This window comes from Protobothrops mucrosquamatus, unplaced genomic scaffold (assembly GCF_001527695.2).
Source record: "Protobothrops mucrosquamatus isolate PMUCROS unplaced genomic scaffold, P.Mucros_1.0 scaffold277, whole genome shotgun sequence".
In the NCBI taxonomy this organism is placed as follows: Eukaryota; Metazoa; Chordata; class Lepidosauria; order Squamata; family Viperidae; genus Protobothrops; species Protobothrops mucrosquamatus.
The window spans coordinates 611346-629778 of record NW_015386621.1 but is presented as its reverse complement, the minus strand read 5'-3'; the positions used below and the strand labels follow the sequence as shown (position 1 = coordinate 629778).

The 18433-nt window shown below is 38.6% G+C and overlaps 1 protein-coding gene across 1 annotated transcript; it reads left to right on the top strand.

Moving 5' to 3' along the window:
• The first annotated feature begins 1030 nt into the window (after positions 1-1030).
• On the top strand, positions 1031-18424 carry DCUN1D5 (defective in cullin neddylation 1 domain containing 5). The gene is made up of 8 exons (XM_015814718.1): positions 1031-1138; positions 6526-6617; positions 8171-8241; positions 10128-10219; positions 13083-13191; positions 13273-13377; positions 13839-13941; positions 18191-18424. The coding sequence occupies exons 1-8, from the start codon at positions 1062-1064 to the stop codon at positions 18244-18246; spliced, it is 705 nt and encodes a 234-aa protein (XP_015670204.1). The 5' UTR covers positions 1031-1061; the 3' UTR covers positions 18247-18424.
• Positions 18425-18433: the final 9 nt, after the last annotated feature.

Sequence of the window (18433 nt, the reverse complement as noted above, 5' to 3'; positions counted from 1 at the left end):
TGAAAACCCAACCAGTAACTGGGAATAATTCCCTTTGGCTTTTGAAAATATACAGGTAGTCCTCGACTTACAACCATAACTGGGATCAAAATTTATGTTGCTAAGCAGAACATTTTAAAGTGAGTTTTGGCCCATTTCTTGCTGTTGCTAAGTGAATCGTTGCAGTAGTTAAGTTAGTAACCTAGGTAAGAAAAGCTGGCCTTCCCCATTGACTTTATCAGAAGATGGCAAAAACTGATCACATGATCTGAGGGCACTGCAACCATATTTTGCTCACGTGACCATGAGGATACTGTAATGGTGGGAAGTGTGAAAAAAACTCATAAGTCAATTTTTTACAGTGCAAACAGTTGTACAGTTACACTTTTTACAGAACGGTCACTAAATGAACGGTTCTAAGGCGAGGACTACCTCTATCCGCGAGTCTCTGGTGAATTAGGCGGGATGAGGCCTGTCTCGGGAAAGCCCTTATTACGGGCTCACACGAGCTGCCCCAGGGAGAAATTCACGCCCGGCCCGGCCCCCTCTCAACTCACGTCACAACGTCTCCCCAGTGACGCGCGCAAACGCTCCCGGAAAGGTGGGGCTAATAACGCGTCGGCGCCGTCCCCGTCTCTTAGCTCCGCCCGGGAGTAGGCGGGGCGAGTGGCTGCCAGTCGAGAAAGCGGCGGAGGCGCGTCGCTGTCACTTCCTGCTCCCGCCTCTTCGTGTCGGGGCGGCGCAAACGCGCTCGCGAACTCCTCTGTGCCTTGCCGGCTTCCCCGCCGCCGCGGCTGCTTCTACCTCAGCGTGTTTCGGTCCGTGCCCCCCCCCCCCGCGCGTGCGTGCGTTTGCCTTGGCAGACCCGGCGGGAGCAGGAAACTGAGGAAAAGGAAAGGGCCGGAGAACGAAGCAGGCGCGGCGGCGGCAGCCAGAGCCGCTGCTTCTTCGTAACAGCCGAGGACGGAAGAGGCTGCGGCGGCGGCGGCGGGCGCTCTCATCACCCGGGAGGAGGGGGGGCACGCTGGAGGGCCTGGCTCGCCTCGTCTTCTGCTCGGTCCGCTGTACGGGGAAGAGAGGAGATGCCCGTGAAAAAAAAACGCAAATCTTCGGGCCAGACGAGCGACGAATCGGGCCTCAAGAAATGTAAAATCAGCAGGTACTGCATCTGCGGCGGGACGGGCCTAGCTTTGGGACCGCCCAACCGGGTCGGTCGGGGGAGGGGGGGGGGTCTCATTTATGGGTGACGCGGCTCGAGCCCCCGAGGAAGGCGATGACGAGCGCCTNTCTCAACCTTTTTAATGCCGCGACCCCAACCGGTCGTAAGTCGAGGACTAAACCGGTCGTAAGTCGAGGACTAAACCGGTCGTAAGTCGAGGACTTTCCCTGCCCGGGAGCGCCGCGCATGCGTGGTTCCGCCCCCTGCGCTGGCCGAGGCGTAGCTGGCAAGCGGCAGAGACGGAGCAGGCCGACCACCAGCTGGCCCAGCCCAAGGGAGGTAAGGCACCCGCCGGAAAAGGGGGAAAAAATGGCAGGAAAAAAAATGGTGGACAAAAAAAATGGCGGACAGCCTTGCTTGGTGACCCCCGTGAAATGGTCGATCGACCCCCAAATGGGGTCCCGACCCACAGGTTGAGAACCACTGTCTTAGGATGATTTTTTTTTCTTTGTACTGCTTCCTGCCTGAAGGGCTAGTACTGTAGGTTCACTGATGATTCTGTAGCAACTTTCTCCTAAGTGCTGCTTTGCAAGTGTTTTGGATTAAACTCACACATTAGCAAGACATTCAGGACCCTGGCTGGCTGGGTTGTTTGGGAGCTGAAATCATGAACATCCTGTGAGCATCTGATAGGGGAACGTTGCTCTGCACGATGACAGTAATGTTTCAAGGAGCCTTCGTCAGCTCTAGTGTGCTTGGTCTGCACTCGTGATTGCAAAATCCATGAATGATTTGTAATGGAGAATAGTAAAGGCATTTCCCCCAACCAGACCCTATGGGGGTATCTACAACGAACCACATGGTGTTAAAATAACAGCATGTGTTATATTATATGAAGGATGAAATGGCATCCAGTCAAGTATACAAATTCTGTAATTTGCTTGCTGACATCATGATGTATGTGTTATTTGCCCCTCCCCTGCTTATCCTTCCTCCAGGTGCCTATGGACAGGATGAAATAGAACATGTTGCCTTATGATGATGGGAGTTGCAGCCCAACATGTCTGTAAGGAAGCTGGTTAGGAAAGAGTAGTGTAATTTCACCTTCAGCTGATTTTATTTATACATAAACATATCTGTGTGTGTGTATGTACACACATACAACTTATTAAATGTATATGCCACCCACTCTGAAAAGTGAATGTATGTGTGCGTATTCTGTTTTAATTTTTGCTAGCTGGTTGGAGGAGCAAGTTGGCATATAAACTGAATGAAGGCTAGACAGAATTCGCTATCTCTTAACTGGAAATTTTCTGTCTTGATAAATACAGACCTTCCAGGATTTAATATTGGGCACTGTGGGTGCCTCCTAGTACTTTGGAATTATTTACCCAGCCCTGAGGTTCATAAAATACCCTCCTCTTCATAAGATTGTTAAAGCAATTATATTCCACTAGAGTTTTCTATTCTTAGTTGCTAGTTGCTTAGGGACATCCATCTTAGGTGTTTTTTTATGTTTTTACTCTGTTGTAGAGAGGCAGTTTGGTGTAGTGGTTAAGGCATCAGAATAGAAACTGGGAAAGCTACTAGAGTTCTAGTTCTGCCTTGGGCACAAATCCAACTGGGTGATCTTGGGCCAGTCACTTTCTCTCAGCTCTAGGAAGGAGGCAATGGCAAACAACTTTTGGAAAACCATGCCGAGAAAACAGGGAATTGCCAGTCTCTGAGAATCAGACATAATTGAAGAGAAAAAAAATTAACATGTCCATTTACCCCTATTATTCTGTACCCATTACTTTTCCAATACAAGTCAAGATGTAATGAAGGTGTTCAAAGAATTACTCTTCATCAAATATGTAAAAATTCTTAGACTTTTCATCTTTTAACACTGTTAGAGACAAATTATTAAAAAAGATAGCTAAAGTGTAGATTTTGACATAACATCTTAAAATTTACACTAGAAAGGATTACATTGATACATCTTTGGTCATCTCTCTGCTTATATATTGTATGGTAATGAATCAGTATTTTATTTAAAAATATAATTTATTGCATATATTTGCAGAAATGTTAGCCAGTTGATTGATAATGTAATGTAAAATGATAATGTAAAAGTTGAATTCTGTTCACAAGGCCCACCCCAAAGTCTAACCACAACTTTTTCAATCTACTATAAAAAAGGTAACTACACTGTTCTCTCCCTCTGCTCTCCTAAAGCTGCTACTTATTTAGGAGTGCAAATACTGTTAAAGTCAGCGTGACAAGCTTTTAAATATACATGCATAGAATTGTGCTGTTAGAATCTCAAACATGTTCTACTTGTTCCCTGAATACCAACTAAACTGTTACGTGGACCATAGCTCTAGAATTGCAGAGTTAAAATTTGCTGCAATCAATAGTGAAAGTATATTGGACTAAAGATAATATTAGCTGTTGAAAGAGCATAATGAAACCTGTTAGGCATTATATATAATAGTGTGACAGATGTTTCAGAACTAATGGAAAAGGATGCCTTGAAATAGTAACACCTGAGATTGCAGATGCAGCCATGATGTTCTACACATTCAATTGCACTTCATTTTAGCTTACTGTTACTTGAAAAAGGGATGAAATGAAACCACAGTTAGTGTAGTGTTTTAAAGTAGAAGAGAATAGCTCTCTGCAACATGCTGCCTACAATTCATTATAAAAAGCATTGCAGAAATTTAAATAGCACTGGTTATTTCAGGTAGCCAGATGTTCTTTAACAAATGAAAGATGTTCATGCTTTTTTTGGAAATGTCCACCAAAAGATTAGATAGTAAATAATATCCTGTAGAAATGGAAGAGATAGCAAGAGGCAACATTTCCAGTTTTCTTTCTCATAAATGATGTGTTTTATTATTTGTCATAGCAGCCATTTTGTAAATAACTTACTTAATATACTGTGAAGACTACAATATAAATGCATCCGTGAGCTACAATTGCCAGCCTTTTTAATGGTAGTAACACTTGCCCTCAGTTTTGTATTACAAGCATAGTAAATATTCAGTCACTCAAGGGCAGGTAAAATGAATTAAATTAATACATTCAATTATCTTTCTAATTGCTTGCCTTTATAGCTGCTAAGTGCTATGTGTAAGATTGCATTCAGTCCTATTTTGTATGGGAATACAAATTAAAAAGTCCTGACAGATTTCTTCAGTCCACCCTCAAGTTGAACACATTTAATGAAATTTCACTAGTCAATTCATTCCACTTCTACTGCAGGATAGTTTCCTTAATTGGAATCTGCTTCCTATTACTTAAGATCCTTATTGTGGTATTGCATTCTGTACCAGTAAAGAACAAATTGCATCACCCCGTTATTTTTCTAAGAGGTGGAAGTGCCCATTTTTTCTCAGTTTTTCATAGCATTTAGCAATTTGTCCAAATGCTTCTGAGGCTCAAAACACAATAGATCAAATGTTTAGATGTTTCCCAACTGACAGTTCAGTACAGTACAATTTTGGCTTATATTTTTAGTTCTGGGTATGAATGTTGAATGTCATCTAGACTATATAGGCTTTCAGTTATACTAAAACATTACTTTCTGCAGACAGGCACATATTACATGGCCTTTAAAATATGACTCATCTATCTCAATAGGGAATATGTTGTCAAATTGAAATGCTAAGACCTCTTGAATTTGATAGGATTTACTTTTATAGTAATATATCTAGGAATGGAATAATTATCAAAACATTTTGTCATGGGCATGATCTCATGAGATGTCAAGCCTAACATCTTGCAAGATCATCTGGGATTTCTTCAAGCCTCTAACTCCTGAGGAAGCATACTGGTTCCTCTGTGGGATGAGCTCAGTTGCCTGCAAATTATATCAGTGCTCTTCCTGCCTGATATATGTGGCCAGAAAAGGAATTAAAACATTGATGCAGGAGGTGAGTGTCTTCTTGAGGAAGGAGATGATACCAGCCTTCAGTAAGGTGGTGATATAAGTCTCCCCAAGCCATCATTCACTTGGCTGCCCTAAATAATTACTGGCAGATACCCTTTTTAATAAGATGGTTGGACTTAAGTATACAGGTTTCTGGATGAAATGGATTGTCTGGATTCCTTCCATTTGGGTTTTATACCTGGGGATGGGAGGGAAACTGCATCAGCTACTCTTACAGATGACTTGTTAGATTTTTCAGCATTCAGTACCCATCACCTTGGTATAATTTTGGACCACCAGTATGGTTTGGGGATTAAACCTTAGTCCTATACTGGTTTTGCTCATTCCTGAATGTGTTTCCAATCGGTTTTGATTGAGTGTACCAGCCCTTGAGCTTTCAATGGGAGCCGTTCAAAAATTCAGCCCCATTGGCCATTTTATTTAATATCTAAACCTACCCACTGGAGAGATTATCATTTTGCAGTTACATTTCATAATGTGCTGATGATATCTAGCTTTAGATCTTTATCCTGGAGGGTATAAGGGAGTGGAGGAGGTGCCAGATTTGGAGTGAATTGCAGCAAGTCAGAGCTTTTGTTGGTATAGGAACTCTGAATCCATGAACTCTTCCATGTATTCTAATCTGACTGACTTTTCCTGAAGTAGCAGGTATGTAATCTGAGGTTTTCTTGGAGCCATGGTTCCTTGTGGAGCAGGAGATAGCAGTTGTGACCTAAAATCCTTTCAGAATCTTTACTTGGTATTCCAGTTGCATCCTTGCGTGGTCCAGAGGTGCTAAGGCTGATTTATAACTTTGTCATATCTCGTTTAAACTACTGCAATATAAACTACTGCACAGGAATCACTCAAGAAGTTGCAGCTGTGTCATAGAATGCATCTGTTTACCTACAGATTTACCTCGTTTAGAAGAATAATGATTGTGTTGCAGAAGTTGCGTTGCTGGGGAGGTTTCTTGGCCACATTGACAGTAGATATCTAAAAAAGCCTATATGACTTGGTTTGGGCCAGTGTTACCTTTAGGATCATCTACTCCAAGGGGAATCCACTTGTTACATGCAAATGTAATTGAAACCTTTGTTAAAGAGTTTTGTGTGGAGCTTTTATTTCTGAATTATATTTATATTATATTATGCCAAGATGTTTTGTAAATTAGTGATTAAAAAAACTTATTGACAGAATAAAATGACTAAACCTTGGTTTGTTACATAGCTTGTTAATTCTTTAAACTTTAGAATGGGTTGTGAGAATATCCAGAAAAGGGAAAAAAAAGACATCACTTTTGTACTTCAAAAGAAAAGGTAGTTTGCTCCCTAGAAAGTATATAAAAAGAAGTAAATTAAAGCTGCAAATTTAAGTATTTTCTAGATAATGTTATCTATTAATAAGCCATAATTGGGGATTTTTAAAGTAATAGTATGTTTACCAACATCTTTTTAAATATGTATTTAAGTTATTGCAGGTCACCAGCTTCCAATAAAGTAATAAGTGGTGAGGAGCATTTTTCAAGCAAGAAGTGCCTGGCTTGGTTTTATGAATATGCAGGTATGAAACTAATGCATGGTTAATGTAATTACTTAGTAATACTAGGACTGTGCTCTGCATGTTTCCTCTTTAATGTGAAACTAACCATCTGTTTAAAAATATTTAAATATAACATGGGGAATGATGGCAGCACATTACTTTAAAAGAGAGAGTGTTCTTGAGTTAGAACAGGGCTGCCAAACTGACAGCCCGTGGGCCGGTTGCATCATGCGGAGGCCGTGCCAACCCCAGCTCTGGCAATGCGAAAAAAGTCTCGATATGTTGCAACACGTCACGTGACACGGCGAGTTTGACACCCGGGGGTTAGAGGGAAGAATATACACGGGAGTTTCTCAGGTGTGAAATTCTGTTGTTCACATATTGAGCTATGTTGTAACTTTTTCACCTGGTTTGTTGAATATCACATCAAATATATAACTATTGTGATTTGTTTGGCTTTAGGTAGGTGAATGGTATAAATCTATCCAAGGAAGTTTGCAAACTAAGGTTTATGGCTTAACAAAATATATTATCCATGATAATGGTTGCTTATTCAACAAACCCCATTTAAGCAAACTGTAGTTGAATACTTAGACCAGGGGTAGGCAACCTTGGCTCTTTTATGACTCATGGACTTCAACTCCCAGAATTCCTCGGGAATTCTGGGTGTTGATGTCCACGAGTCATAAAAGAGCCAAGGTTGCCTACCCCTGACTTATACCATCCTGATCAATCCAAGTATGCCTACCAGTTAAAACAGAGGAATACTTTAATACATTTTTATGAAGTCAAAATACCTTTCTTCTTTTTTTGTTTTTATTCCTATAAACATGGATACAAAATATTTCATTCTCTCAGAAAAGCAGGTTGGGTTGAGAAACAGTGACTGGTCAAAATTAAACCCATTAAGGTCCAATGGTATGAGATTATTATTTATTTATTTATCCAGGACAGAAGGAATACATATTCAAACCAGGAAAACATTCTTTATATTAGAAAATGTAATGCTGCAGAAACCTGAATTGTTAGAGAAGAGCAAGATATATATATATTCAGTTACACTATGAACTGATGTTTTACAAAATATTTTGTTTGCAAATGAATAAATATTTGTAACATAAACAAATATATTGCAAAAACCATTTAGATTTTTTCCATCTTTCTATATTCATAGAAAAAGTGCTAATCTCATGCTAAAATACTTAAATGATTGTCAGTCTTTCTTTATAATTGTATCAACATCATATGTCTCCTATTATATAGAGATAGGCAAATTTAGATTCTGCTTCAAATTCACATATGTATGAACATATCTTATGTGTTCTTTTATAATGCAAATTAATCATTCAAAACTGGAACTGTACATTGGATGGCAGAAACTGATTTCAGTGAAACATTTGGAATATGGTGTAATTAGGAAACTATATGCAACACTGAAGTGACTCATGAGAACAGAGTCTGTTGCTTCTCTCTGCTGGTTTCCCATCCTACTCCAGCTTTGACTATGATTGGGCATTGAATGAGGCAGAGACAGATTAATATAGCATGATACGCCTTTTTTTTTTCCTTTGAAGGTGATGATGAAGTTGTAGGACCTGAAGGAATGGAAAAATTCTGTGAAGATATTGGTGTTGAACCTGAAAACGTAAGCCACAAAATGGCTAATATCCTTTAAATATTGTCCATTCTTTGATTTTCTACTCTTTCTTAATATTACTGTCACAAATTAGCAAATGTTAGTAACTTTAAAAAAATGATTTTTAAAAAATATTTCAGTTTTACAACTGGAATCCTATAATTTCTTAATACATTTGGGCGTGGGCAGATCTTAAAGTGCTGAAACTTCCTTGCACTGTTTTCTGTATAATACCCCTATGTTTTTATATTTTCTTCCAAAGTCAATAATATGCAAAGAAAGAACAACAGTGAAGATATTAGAATGCGTAGGAAGGCTTAAGTATCTATTTCTCCTTACAGATGCTCCAATATATATTATACTTACAGCGGTTGACAGTAATCAGTGCAAGGAACTAATCAGCACATAAATAGCAATATACTCTAATTATTACGTTTATGATAGAACCAAACATTTTTAGCAGTATCATTGACAGCCAGACTTTAAAGTTGAGGATACAAATTTCTTGGTCCCTCCAAGGGACCACTCTATTTCCTTTTGGAAAAGCCATTGTAGAGTATCTCAACTGCCATTGGGTGGGTATTTATTATGTTAATCAGTTTTCCTGGTTGAAATATAATTGGGGAGCATTTTGGTTTGAGAGTTTAGATGGGAAGTGCTCACTGATTAATACCTGCAATGAAATGATCAAACAATCACAGACTTTCCCTCAGTTTTGAAACTAAGGAGCTGGTGGCAAGTATTGCTGCATAATTTCCAAAACAATCTGACTACAACCCTGCAGCTTTGACTTTAAGAGACTACCAAAGTAATGTGTAATGCAAATACGGTACATGCACTCACAGTATTACCAAGTAGGACCATGCAGCAGTTTGTATCGAAATGTGAAAACCCCAAATTTTTATTTTTAACTAACACCTGCCTCCAACTTCTTAAATCGGATATACCTTTTCTTGGGATTCTGCCATAGTGAGCACTGCATGACTCAAGAAAAAGACGACAGGTATTTTAAAGTGTTGCAGCTACATAAGTGCCACTGCATATTCCAGAGCACATTTGTGATCATTTTAATGTTTCATGGTTAAGTGGTGGATTTCCTAAGATTGTAGGAAAAGATCTTTAATAGCTCTCCAAGTACTATATAAAAGTAATCAAATGTAGCATACCATCAGGAACAAAAAAAATGATGGGCACCCAAAACCTACTATTAATTGGTATCCATCAGTAATATTGTTCTAATGGCTCCAAAAGTATTTGTAATATTTGATGTGTTTTGATGGATTGTTTTAAATGGCTCCGAAAGGGTGGTACCTGATGAATCTCCAGTGCATTTCTGGGGGTATGGCATTCTAAAACAATGGGGATACTTCAAAACGTTTTTTAAAAGGTAGGGCCAGGCACTTCCTGCAGAACATTTTAATGCTATGGAGGATAGAACATAAAAGGTTTTGGTATAATTTCATACAGAGGCTTCAGACGAGGCTATCCTTTTCTTGCATTTCGGAGGCCTTGAAGGACCTGTCTTTTGCCCAGCCTTTTGGTTAGTCACCTTCAAGAAGTGGGTGTGTATTTGCTGCTGCCTTGTTTTGCCAACTTCTACTTTTGTTGTGTTTTAATTGTTTTATACTTTTATATATATTTTTGTGAACCACTCACGGTTGTTGGGAGCTAGGCGATGTACAAACTGAATTAAATAAATAAATACTTAAATAGAAATGGAAATTTAGCGTCAGCAAGGTTGCAAATCCTCAAATGTGTAGTCCCAACACATTTGAAAAGAGTAGAGATTTGGACTGATAAACAACTTTTGCGGCCAGCCATTGTTTAAAATGTTTCTTGTAAATTTGATTCCCGCCCCCCTCTGAGCCCACTTTTATTTCTTTATTCCTTTACAGATTATTATGCTAGTTTTAGCCTGGAAATTAGAGGCTGAAAGTATGGGATTTTTTACAAAAGAAGAGTGGCTAAAAGGGATGACCTCATTACAGTAAGAACTTCTATTTTAAGCTCTCTTCGATATGTCTAAACATTTGGATACATATGCACATTTTCATTTAACAAAATGCTGCAAATACGATTAACTTTGCTTGTATGTTACATCCTTCAAATTAATCTGAAGATACTAGTTTGTGATAGCTCATGTGCAGATTTGAGCACAGAAAGATCCCTCAGAGCATGTACAAAGGTGCTCATGCAATTACCTTTGAGCAGGTAATTATACTATCCCCAGAGAACACACTGGGAAGATACTGGAGAAGATAATCAAAGACAGATCTGCAGACATCTAGAAACAAATAAAGTTATAACTAAAAGCCAGCATGCGTTTGTTAAAAACAGATCATGCCAAACCAATCTTATTTCATTCTTTGACAAAGTGACCAAATTAGTAGACCAGTGAAATGCTGTGGACATAGTATACTTGGACTTCAGCAAAGCCTTTGACAAAGTAGATCACAACCTGCTTCTTGGTAAGCTAGAAAAATGTGGGATAGACAGCATCGCCACCAGATTGATTTGTAACTGACTGACAAACCACACTCAATGAGTCGTCCTTACTGGTACTACATCTACAGGGAGGGAAGTAAGCAGAGGGGTACCACAAGGTTCCGTCTTAGGCCCAGTACTCTTCAACATCTTCATAAATGACTTAGATGAGGGAATAGAAGGGGAACTCACCAAATTTGCAGATGATACTAAGCTGGCAGGAATAGCCAATACCCCAGAAGATAAGCTCAGGATCCCAAAAAATCTTGATAGACTTGAACAATGGGCCCTGTCCAACAAAATGAAATTTAATGTGGAGAAAAGCAACATTTTACACTTAGGTAGGAAAAACCAAATGTATGAGCATAGATTAGGCGAGACCTGGCTCAAAAACAGTAACTGAGAAGGACCTTGGAGTCCTAGTGGACAATCACTTAAATATGAGCTAGTAGTGTGTGGCAGCAGCCAAAAAAGCTAATATAATCCTTGGTTGTATAAACAGGCATAGAATCAAAATCACATGAAGCATTAGTATCGCTTTATAAAGCCTTAGTAAGGCCACTCCTGGAATACTGCATCCACTTTTGGTCACCACATTACAAAAAAGATGTTGAGATTTTGGAAAAAGTGCAAAGAGGAGCAACTAAGATGATTAAAGGTAGAGACTAAAACATGAAGAATGGTTTCAGGATTTGGGTTTGACTAGTTTAGAGAAAAGAAGGACTAGGAGTGACATGATAGCAGTATTCCAATATTTGAGAGGTTGCCACAAAGGGGGGGGGGGTCAACCTACTCTCCAAAGCACCAGAGGGCAGGACAAGAAACAATGAATGGAAACTAATCAAGGAGAGAAGCAACCTGGCATTAAGGAGAAACTTCCTAATAGTGAGGACAATTAACTTCTGGAACACTTGCCATCAGAAGTTGTGGGCGTTCCATCACTGGAGGTTTTTAAGAAAAGACTGGACAGTCACTTGTCTGAAATGGTATAGGGTCTCCTGCTTGAGCAGGGTGCTGGACTAGAAGACCTCCAAGGTCCCTTCCAGCTTTATTCTGATTGAGAGAGGAATAGGAGAATAGGAACGAAATTCGCTTCAAAATTCTAAAACAAAGTGGTGAAATCTAGTTGAAGCAAGATTATCTTGTACTGAAAGCTGCAGGGCTAGCATCCATTAGTCATTTCTGGCTAGATATTGGGATCACGAAGCTCTTGTACCTGTTATGAATAGAGCAGCTTCCCAAGGTTGTTCCCAGGGTATCCATTTATACAATGCAGGCATTTGAATTTTTGAAACAACTTTAATTTTTAATTGTTTAATTTAGAAAATTATTTATTTCAATGTTTAATTGTGTTATTCCTCCCCCCCCCCAATATCTTGGATGTAATTTTCAGAGCTCCTCCAAAAGCTACCATTAAATTGCAATGTTTAATGAACAGAAAGGGAGAACGATTACATATGTAAGGAAATGCATCATTTTCTGTATTTGATTGCATTAATATTGCCCTGAACCTGAAAAAAGGCAGAAAGCAGGGCCTTAATACTAAAGCAGTGGTTCTCAACCTGTGGGTCGGGACCCCATTTGGGGTCGATCGACCATTTCACGGGGGTCGCCAAGCAAGGCTGTCCGCCATTTTTTTTGTCCACCATTTTTTTCCCCTTTTCCGGCAGGTGCCTTATCTCCCTTGGGCTGGGCCAGCTGGTGGTCGGCCTGCTCCGTCTCTGCCGCTTGCCAGCTACGCCTCAGCCGGCGCAGGGGGCAGAACCACGCATGTGCAGTGCTCCCGGGCAGGGAAAGTCCTCGACTTATGACCGGTTGGGTAGTCCTCGACTTACGACCGGTTGGGTAGTCCTAGACTTACGACCGGTTTAGTCCTCGACTTACGACTGGTTGGGGTCGCGGCATTAAAAAGGTTGAGAACCACTGTACTAAAGCCTTTTCATTCACTAACGCAAAAGGGCCTGTTAAGGCAAACATTTAGAAAATGAAGAGTATCACAGATTGCCATTAAACATAAATTTATTACATTAAAAAAAACATTAGCCCTATCCCAGGTTAGCTGCACATTTAAGGCACTACATACAATCCAGATCATAATTAGTGATTTTATTACATTTTCATTTTGTCTTTTGAGAAATGCTCAAAATTCAGAAATAGTATATTCAAATGTACTAAACAATAGAGAATTTCTGATTTGATATACAAGCAAAGATAAGATTAGGGACATTGTAGGCTGTAAAAAATTACATGCAGAGTCACAAGCTTGAGACCCCTGGAGTCTAATAGCCTGTGTATTCAATTATACCTACACCCATTTCCTTTCCCCAAATATTTGACATGTAACTATTTTATTTTTTTTATTTAAGATGTGACTGTACAGAAAAGCTACAAAGTAAATTTGATTTTTTGCGATCCCAATTGAATGACATTTCAACATTTAAGAATATCTACAGATATGCATTTGACTTTGCAAGGGTAAGTGAATCGTCTAAGAAAATAATGATTTAATTGCGCTTTTATACATTTTCTAAATTGCACTTTTTTGAACCTGTATAGGATAAAGATCAGCGAAGTCTTGATATTGACACAGCAAAATCTATGTTAGCACTTCTTCTTGGAAGGACATGGCCACTGTTTTCAGTGTTTTATCAATACTTGGAGGTAGGGATGTATTAGAAAAAAATCAAACCATGTTGATGTTTTAATCCTCCTTCACACATTTTATGCTAACTATACTCTGCAATTTTTTATGCTTTTTAATTTTTATGTTTTCACACTTACGATAAATGTTTTGATTTCAGAATAAATCTATGCATTTTTAGTACATTATTCTCTGTCAAATGTCTCTCTCAAAATAAAGGCAATGATAGTTGGAAATTTAAAAGTAGAAATCTACAACATTTTTATACCACTAATTTGATGACTGATGTATATGCACTGATGTTTCTTGTTAGTGTACTAAAACCAAGTTATTACAGTCAAGTCAGATTGTTTAAATTCACATAGAAACTTTTTCTTCAAGCATTTCTTGATGTGCTATAAACTCTTTATTTTGAAAGTATACAATTCTTGTCACATATGGCACAGTATATCAAATGGTGACATTTCTTATTTTTCTTCAGCAGTCAAAATACAAAGTAATTAACAAAGATCAGTGGTACAATGTGTTAGAATTCAGTAGAACTGTCCATGCAGATCTTAGTAACTACGATGAAGATGGGGCATGTAAGTATTCTATATTCATTATTTTGGAAAGGTTTCAGTTTTCATTACAGTTATAAAGAGATTGAATCAGTAATATTCATATGAAAACAAAAAAAGCATAAATAGGCAGTTTAGGTGTAATTATATTGGTTTAGGTGTCATAGAACATCTTTTATTTCAAGCTTGGAACAAAACAGCCCTGCTTGTAATATTCCACCAAAAAACTTTGCTGTAACATATTTGTGGAAACAAAAGTTGCTGCACCTTAACTATTCAGTGTACCTTTGGAAAAACAACTCTAAAATTTTAGTGTTTTTCAGAACACAAAGTGATGCGTCCCCAGAAATCCAAGTTTTATTTCATTCCTGGAATATTCATAATGGTTGTTTGAGCTTGGAATGTTTTTTTCTCTAATTGCGTTATAATATGAAACCATAATAAATCTAGGAGATTTCGTCCTCACAGTTTGACCGCCAGGGTGTCCGACCTACGTAGTGTACGTCCGGTATGGGTGGGGTCGAGGCGTTTCCTTTTTTTGAAGTGCTATGTAGTGTACTCAATCTGAATCTCTCTATATCACAACCCGAGTGTATATTTTTATTATCGTATCAACTCTGTTAATGTTATCAGACAAAAATGTTTCATACATGCTGATCAGCATATTTTGATGTATGGGTACATATTTTACTTATAATGAAAGATATTCTTAAACTTCTTCAGTTTTCCATAATATGGAGAATATAGGATACCTAAAGAATAAATTTAATCTGAATTCATATGTCATTTTAATCTCCTTTTGGAGCTTTATACATTACTTATTGAACATACTCATTTCTGTGGTGCTTCAGGATATACAAAATTTTCAAAGTCTAGTTTAATTGATTTTTTTTGTATCTGTATGAATCAGTCAAAAACAATAGCATTCCCAACACAATATTGAGAAACTATACTAGGATGGTGTATGAATTGAATGTTCTTGAATTATGGGACTCTGCATGCCTATGTTTCATGACTAGGTAATATTATGGTTTGATAAGTCTCTTTCTACACCACATCTAGCATTGCCGTTTCAAATATGTTTATATTATCTTTATAAATCCTTGTTTCTTTCCATTCAGATGATAAAATCATTACATGTAGACATCATATGCATTACTTTGCACATGTCTTGGTCTTTAATAGTTGTATGTGTGTATGACTGCGTTGTTTCATTTATTGTTCTCTTCATCTGTTATGGAGGAGCAAAGAACTAAAACACATCAAGGAAGCCCTCAGAACTTGTGGCTATCCCAAAGGGGCCTTCATCCAATGTCAAACAAACACCCAGCAGGAGCTCCTCCATAACAGACCAAGAAAACAATAAACGGAAACAACGTAGTCATTCCTACGTTGCAGGAATATTGGAAAAGCTCAGGAGGTTCTTCAACCAACACAACATGCGTGCACACTTCAATCCAAGAATACACTAAGGCAGAAGCTTGTCCACCCAAGGATAAAACCCCCAGACACAAACTGAGCAACATGGTATATGCAGCACAATGCAGTGAGCCATGTGCAGATCTGTAAATTGAGGAAACAAAACAACAACTTCATAAACGTATGGCACAACATAGAGCAAACCCATCAGGACAAGATTCAGCAGTCCATCTGCATTTAAAAGACAAAGGCCACTCTTTCGAAGACAGCAAAGTCCATATTTTGGACAGAGAGGACCGCTGGTTTGAAAGAGGAGTCAAAGAGACCACATGTCAAAATTGAATGGCTCTCTGTCAACAGAGGGGGGGGGATACAACATCTATCTCCAGTCTACAACACAGTCCTTTCAACAGTTCCAAGAAGACTCCACACACATTTGCACTATTCAGGTGACCCTGAAGAGACAGATAAGCCTCCAGGTAGCACTAACGACTCACTAAATGAATGCAAATGACCATCTGTCTGCAAGGAATATAAATCTTTCCATTCCCCACTATCCAGTCAGAGCTGAAGAAGCTTCTTGGATGAGAAACGAAACGTCTTCAAAGAAACACAAGAAAGTCCAGTTGCCTCGTGAAAAAGCACCTTTGGGACTCAGAACTGAGCCCCTCCTCACAGTTGGCACATCTAATTAAGAAGTAGAACCAATGTAAATCAGTGCCATTGACCCTCCAACCCTTGGAGGAAGCTAAAGAGGTACCATTATTGATGGTATTGAGTACCACTGATAGGTCAAGTACAGCCTTTCATCCTCCTATCCAAGTCCTGACAAAAAAATCCACAGAGAAATCAGTGTAGCTTCTATTCTGTGCCCATGCCTGAATATTGAGTGAAAGGAATCTAGATACAGGTAGTCTTCATTTAAGTCACTTAGTAACTTTGAACTTACCATGATCCTCCCCAGAACTACTTACAACCTGTTTTTGAAGTTAAAATGGCCATACACACACCTGGCCACGGTCACATGATTGCATTTTGCCATTCGGCAACCAACTATGTCTGTTTGCAGCATCCTGGACCATGATTTTCGCTTTTTTTTTTGTCAGTTTCCAGCATTTACTTCCAGAAAAAACAGCTATTGGTAAAAATGAATTCACTCAATATCCTTAATGACTGCCGTGTTTGCTTAATGACCGCATCGTTCACTTAACAGCTGCCACAAAAGTCATAATGTTTGGGTGTGTTCTCGTGGCCTGCTTAACAACCCCCACAACTTAGTCATAATGTTGGGCCCAGTTACAGTTGTAAATCAAGAACTACCTGTATTCCATTTCATTTAGGGCATTTAATTAAAATCCCACCATCTTCTTAATAATCTATGTATTTTATAGGTCTTGGGATAGGTAGGTAGGTACGTGGATGAATGGATGGATGTAATTTTTCCCTAAGGAAAAGCAGAGTGAGAGAATGAATTTATTCTCAAATTTCAGATGAAATAAATCTTTAACTGAAGAATATAATATAAAAATGCTTGCTACTTTTTATCTTACCTTACGTTTTTGGGAGGTATAAGTGGCTCAAGAGTCTTCCAGCAAAGAGGGCATTCGTTTTATTGCAGAGTGTTGCTGTTTATATTTATCTGTAGCTCTCATTCTCCAAGCTGACTTATTGCAGTTTTAACATATACCTTGTCTTCAGTCTTTTGTTTTCCTGATAAATCTTGTTGCAAGGTAGTTCTATACAAAATATTTTTTTTAAAATGTTATTACTACTTGTCACTACTTGTAGAGCAGGAGTGTCAAACTGCCGGTCCGCGGGCCAGACGCATCATCTGGAAGCCGCGCCCACCCCATTGCCAGCAATGGCAAAATTCTCCCGATACGTTGCGCGACGTCATGTGATGTCGGGAGTTTGACATATCTGTTGTAGAGGGAGGGAAAAAGCCAGAAAGGTTAATAATCTCTGTTCACAGGAGGCCATATATGTCAGCTTATAATCAAATTATATAGTTGCCACCAATTCTGAATATATACTAATGGAAGATCCAATGCAAATGCATGGACAAGGCCTAATTCTGAAGTGGATAAATTGGGCTGTGGTTCATTTTTAGCAGTAAGAATTGGGGAAAAAGAAGAAGGCTCATTGTGTTCCTATTTTTTCCATAAATGGAAGTATTACCTATTGCTCTGCTTTAAAATAAAAAACCAAACATTTTTCCAATTTTTTTTTTAAATCTTTGCTAGCAGTAGACTGGCCATGTAGTTGCAGAATACCATATACTGGCAAATAACATGAGGTAGAGTCGATAAAATTTGATTAATATTGTCTTTAATGTCCACTTTCCATGCTTTCTCTCAAGAGTAGTACAGTGTAGATAATTGTTTCGAGAATTCTTTTCCTGTGTTGTCTTCTGCTTCTGCTTTTTTTAAAAATAAAAAAATAAAATAAAAATAAAAATAAAACTAACATAGTTACATGTCAGCATATTTTAAGCAAAGAATGCAAAGAATATTTCTTAGCCACGAGGGAAGAAAGTCTAAACTGCATGTTAGGACACGTTTCCTCATTAGGCCCACTCATAAATCACAAAATTGTTTCCAAAAATTCTTAATTTTCAGCACTGGATTAAAAAAAAATGTCTTGCCTAAGGTTGTAATGATAGTAGATTGCTTTCTTGTTTGTTTACAGTGTTCCTAGGTCTTAGAGTCAAAATGAATGAAATGGCATAAAAGCACAACAAATCAATTAAAAGAATGGTTGATCATCCACTTTGGAATATGTTGTCTTTGCCACTGCTAAAGTCTGAATTTCCTCTGAAGTACTGCAGTTTGTAATTGCTATTTCTCCCTCCCAGGGCCTGTTCTTCTTGATGAATTCGTGGAATGGCAAAAAGATCGCCAAGCATCATAGCAAGAGCAGCTGTGAAGAGAACGCTGGATCTTGTGATGCCCAGTCTATAAACACTGATTCAAAACCAAGGATTGCGTTCACATCCTTATGAACTTTAGTCATTTTTTTTCCTTTTATTTTTAAAGGAAGCCTTGTTACACATGAAACGGGCATTGAACCACACACTTCTGAGACTGAAAATTGGAGG

Excerpts from the sequence above, each read along its gene's own strand:
- DCUN1D5 (XM_015814718.1), top strand. The coding sequence starts at position 1,062 with ATGCCCGTGAAAAAAAAACGCAAATCTTCGGGCCAGACGAGCGACGAA. Across the intron at positions 10,220-13,082 it reads AAAGGGATGACCTCATTACA|ATGTGACTGTACAGAAAAGC; the intron begins GTAAGAACTTCT and ends TTTTTATTTAAG. Across the intron at positions 13,378-13,838 it reads TGTTTTATCAATACTTGGAG|CAGTCAAAATACAAAGTAAT; the intron begins GTAGGGATGTAT and ends ATTTTTCTTCAG.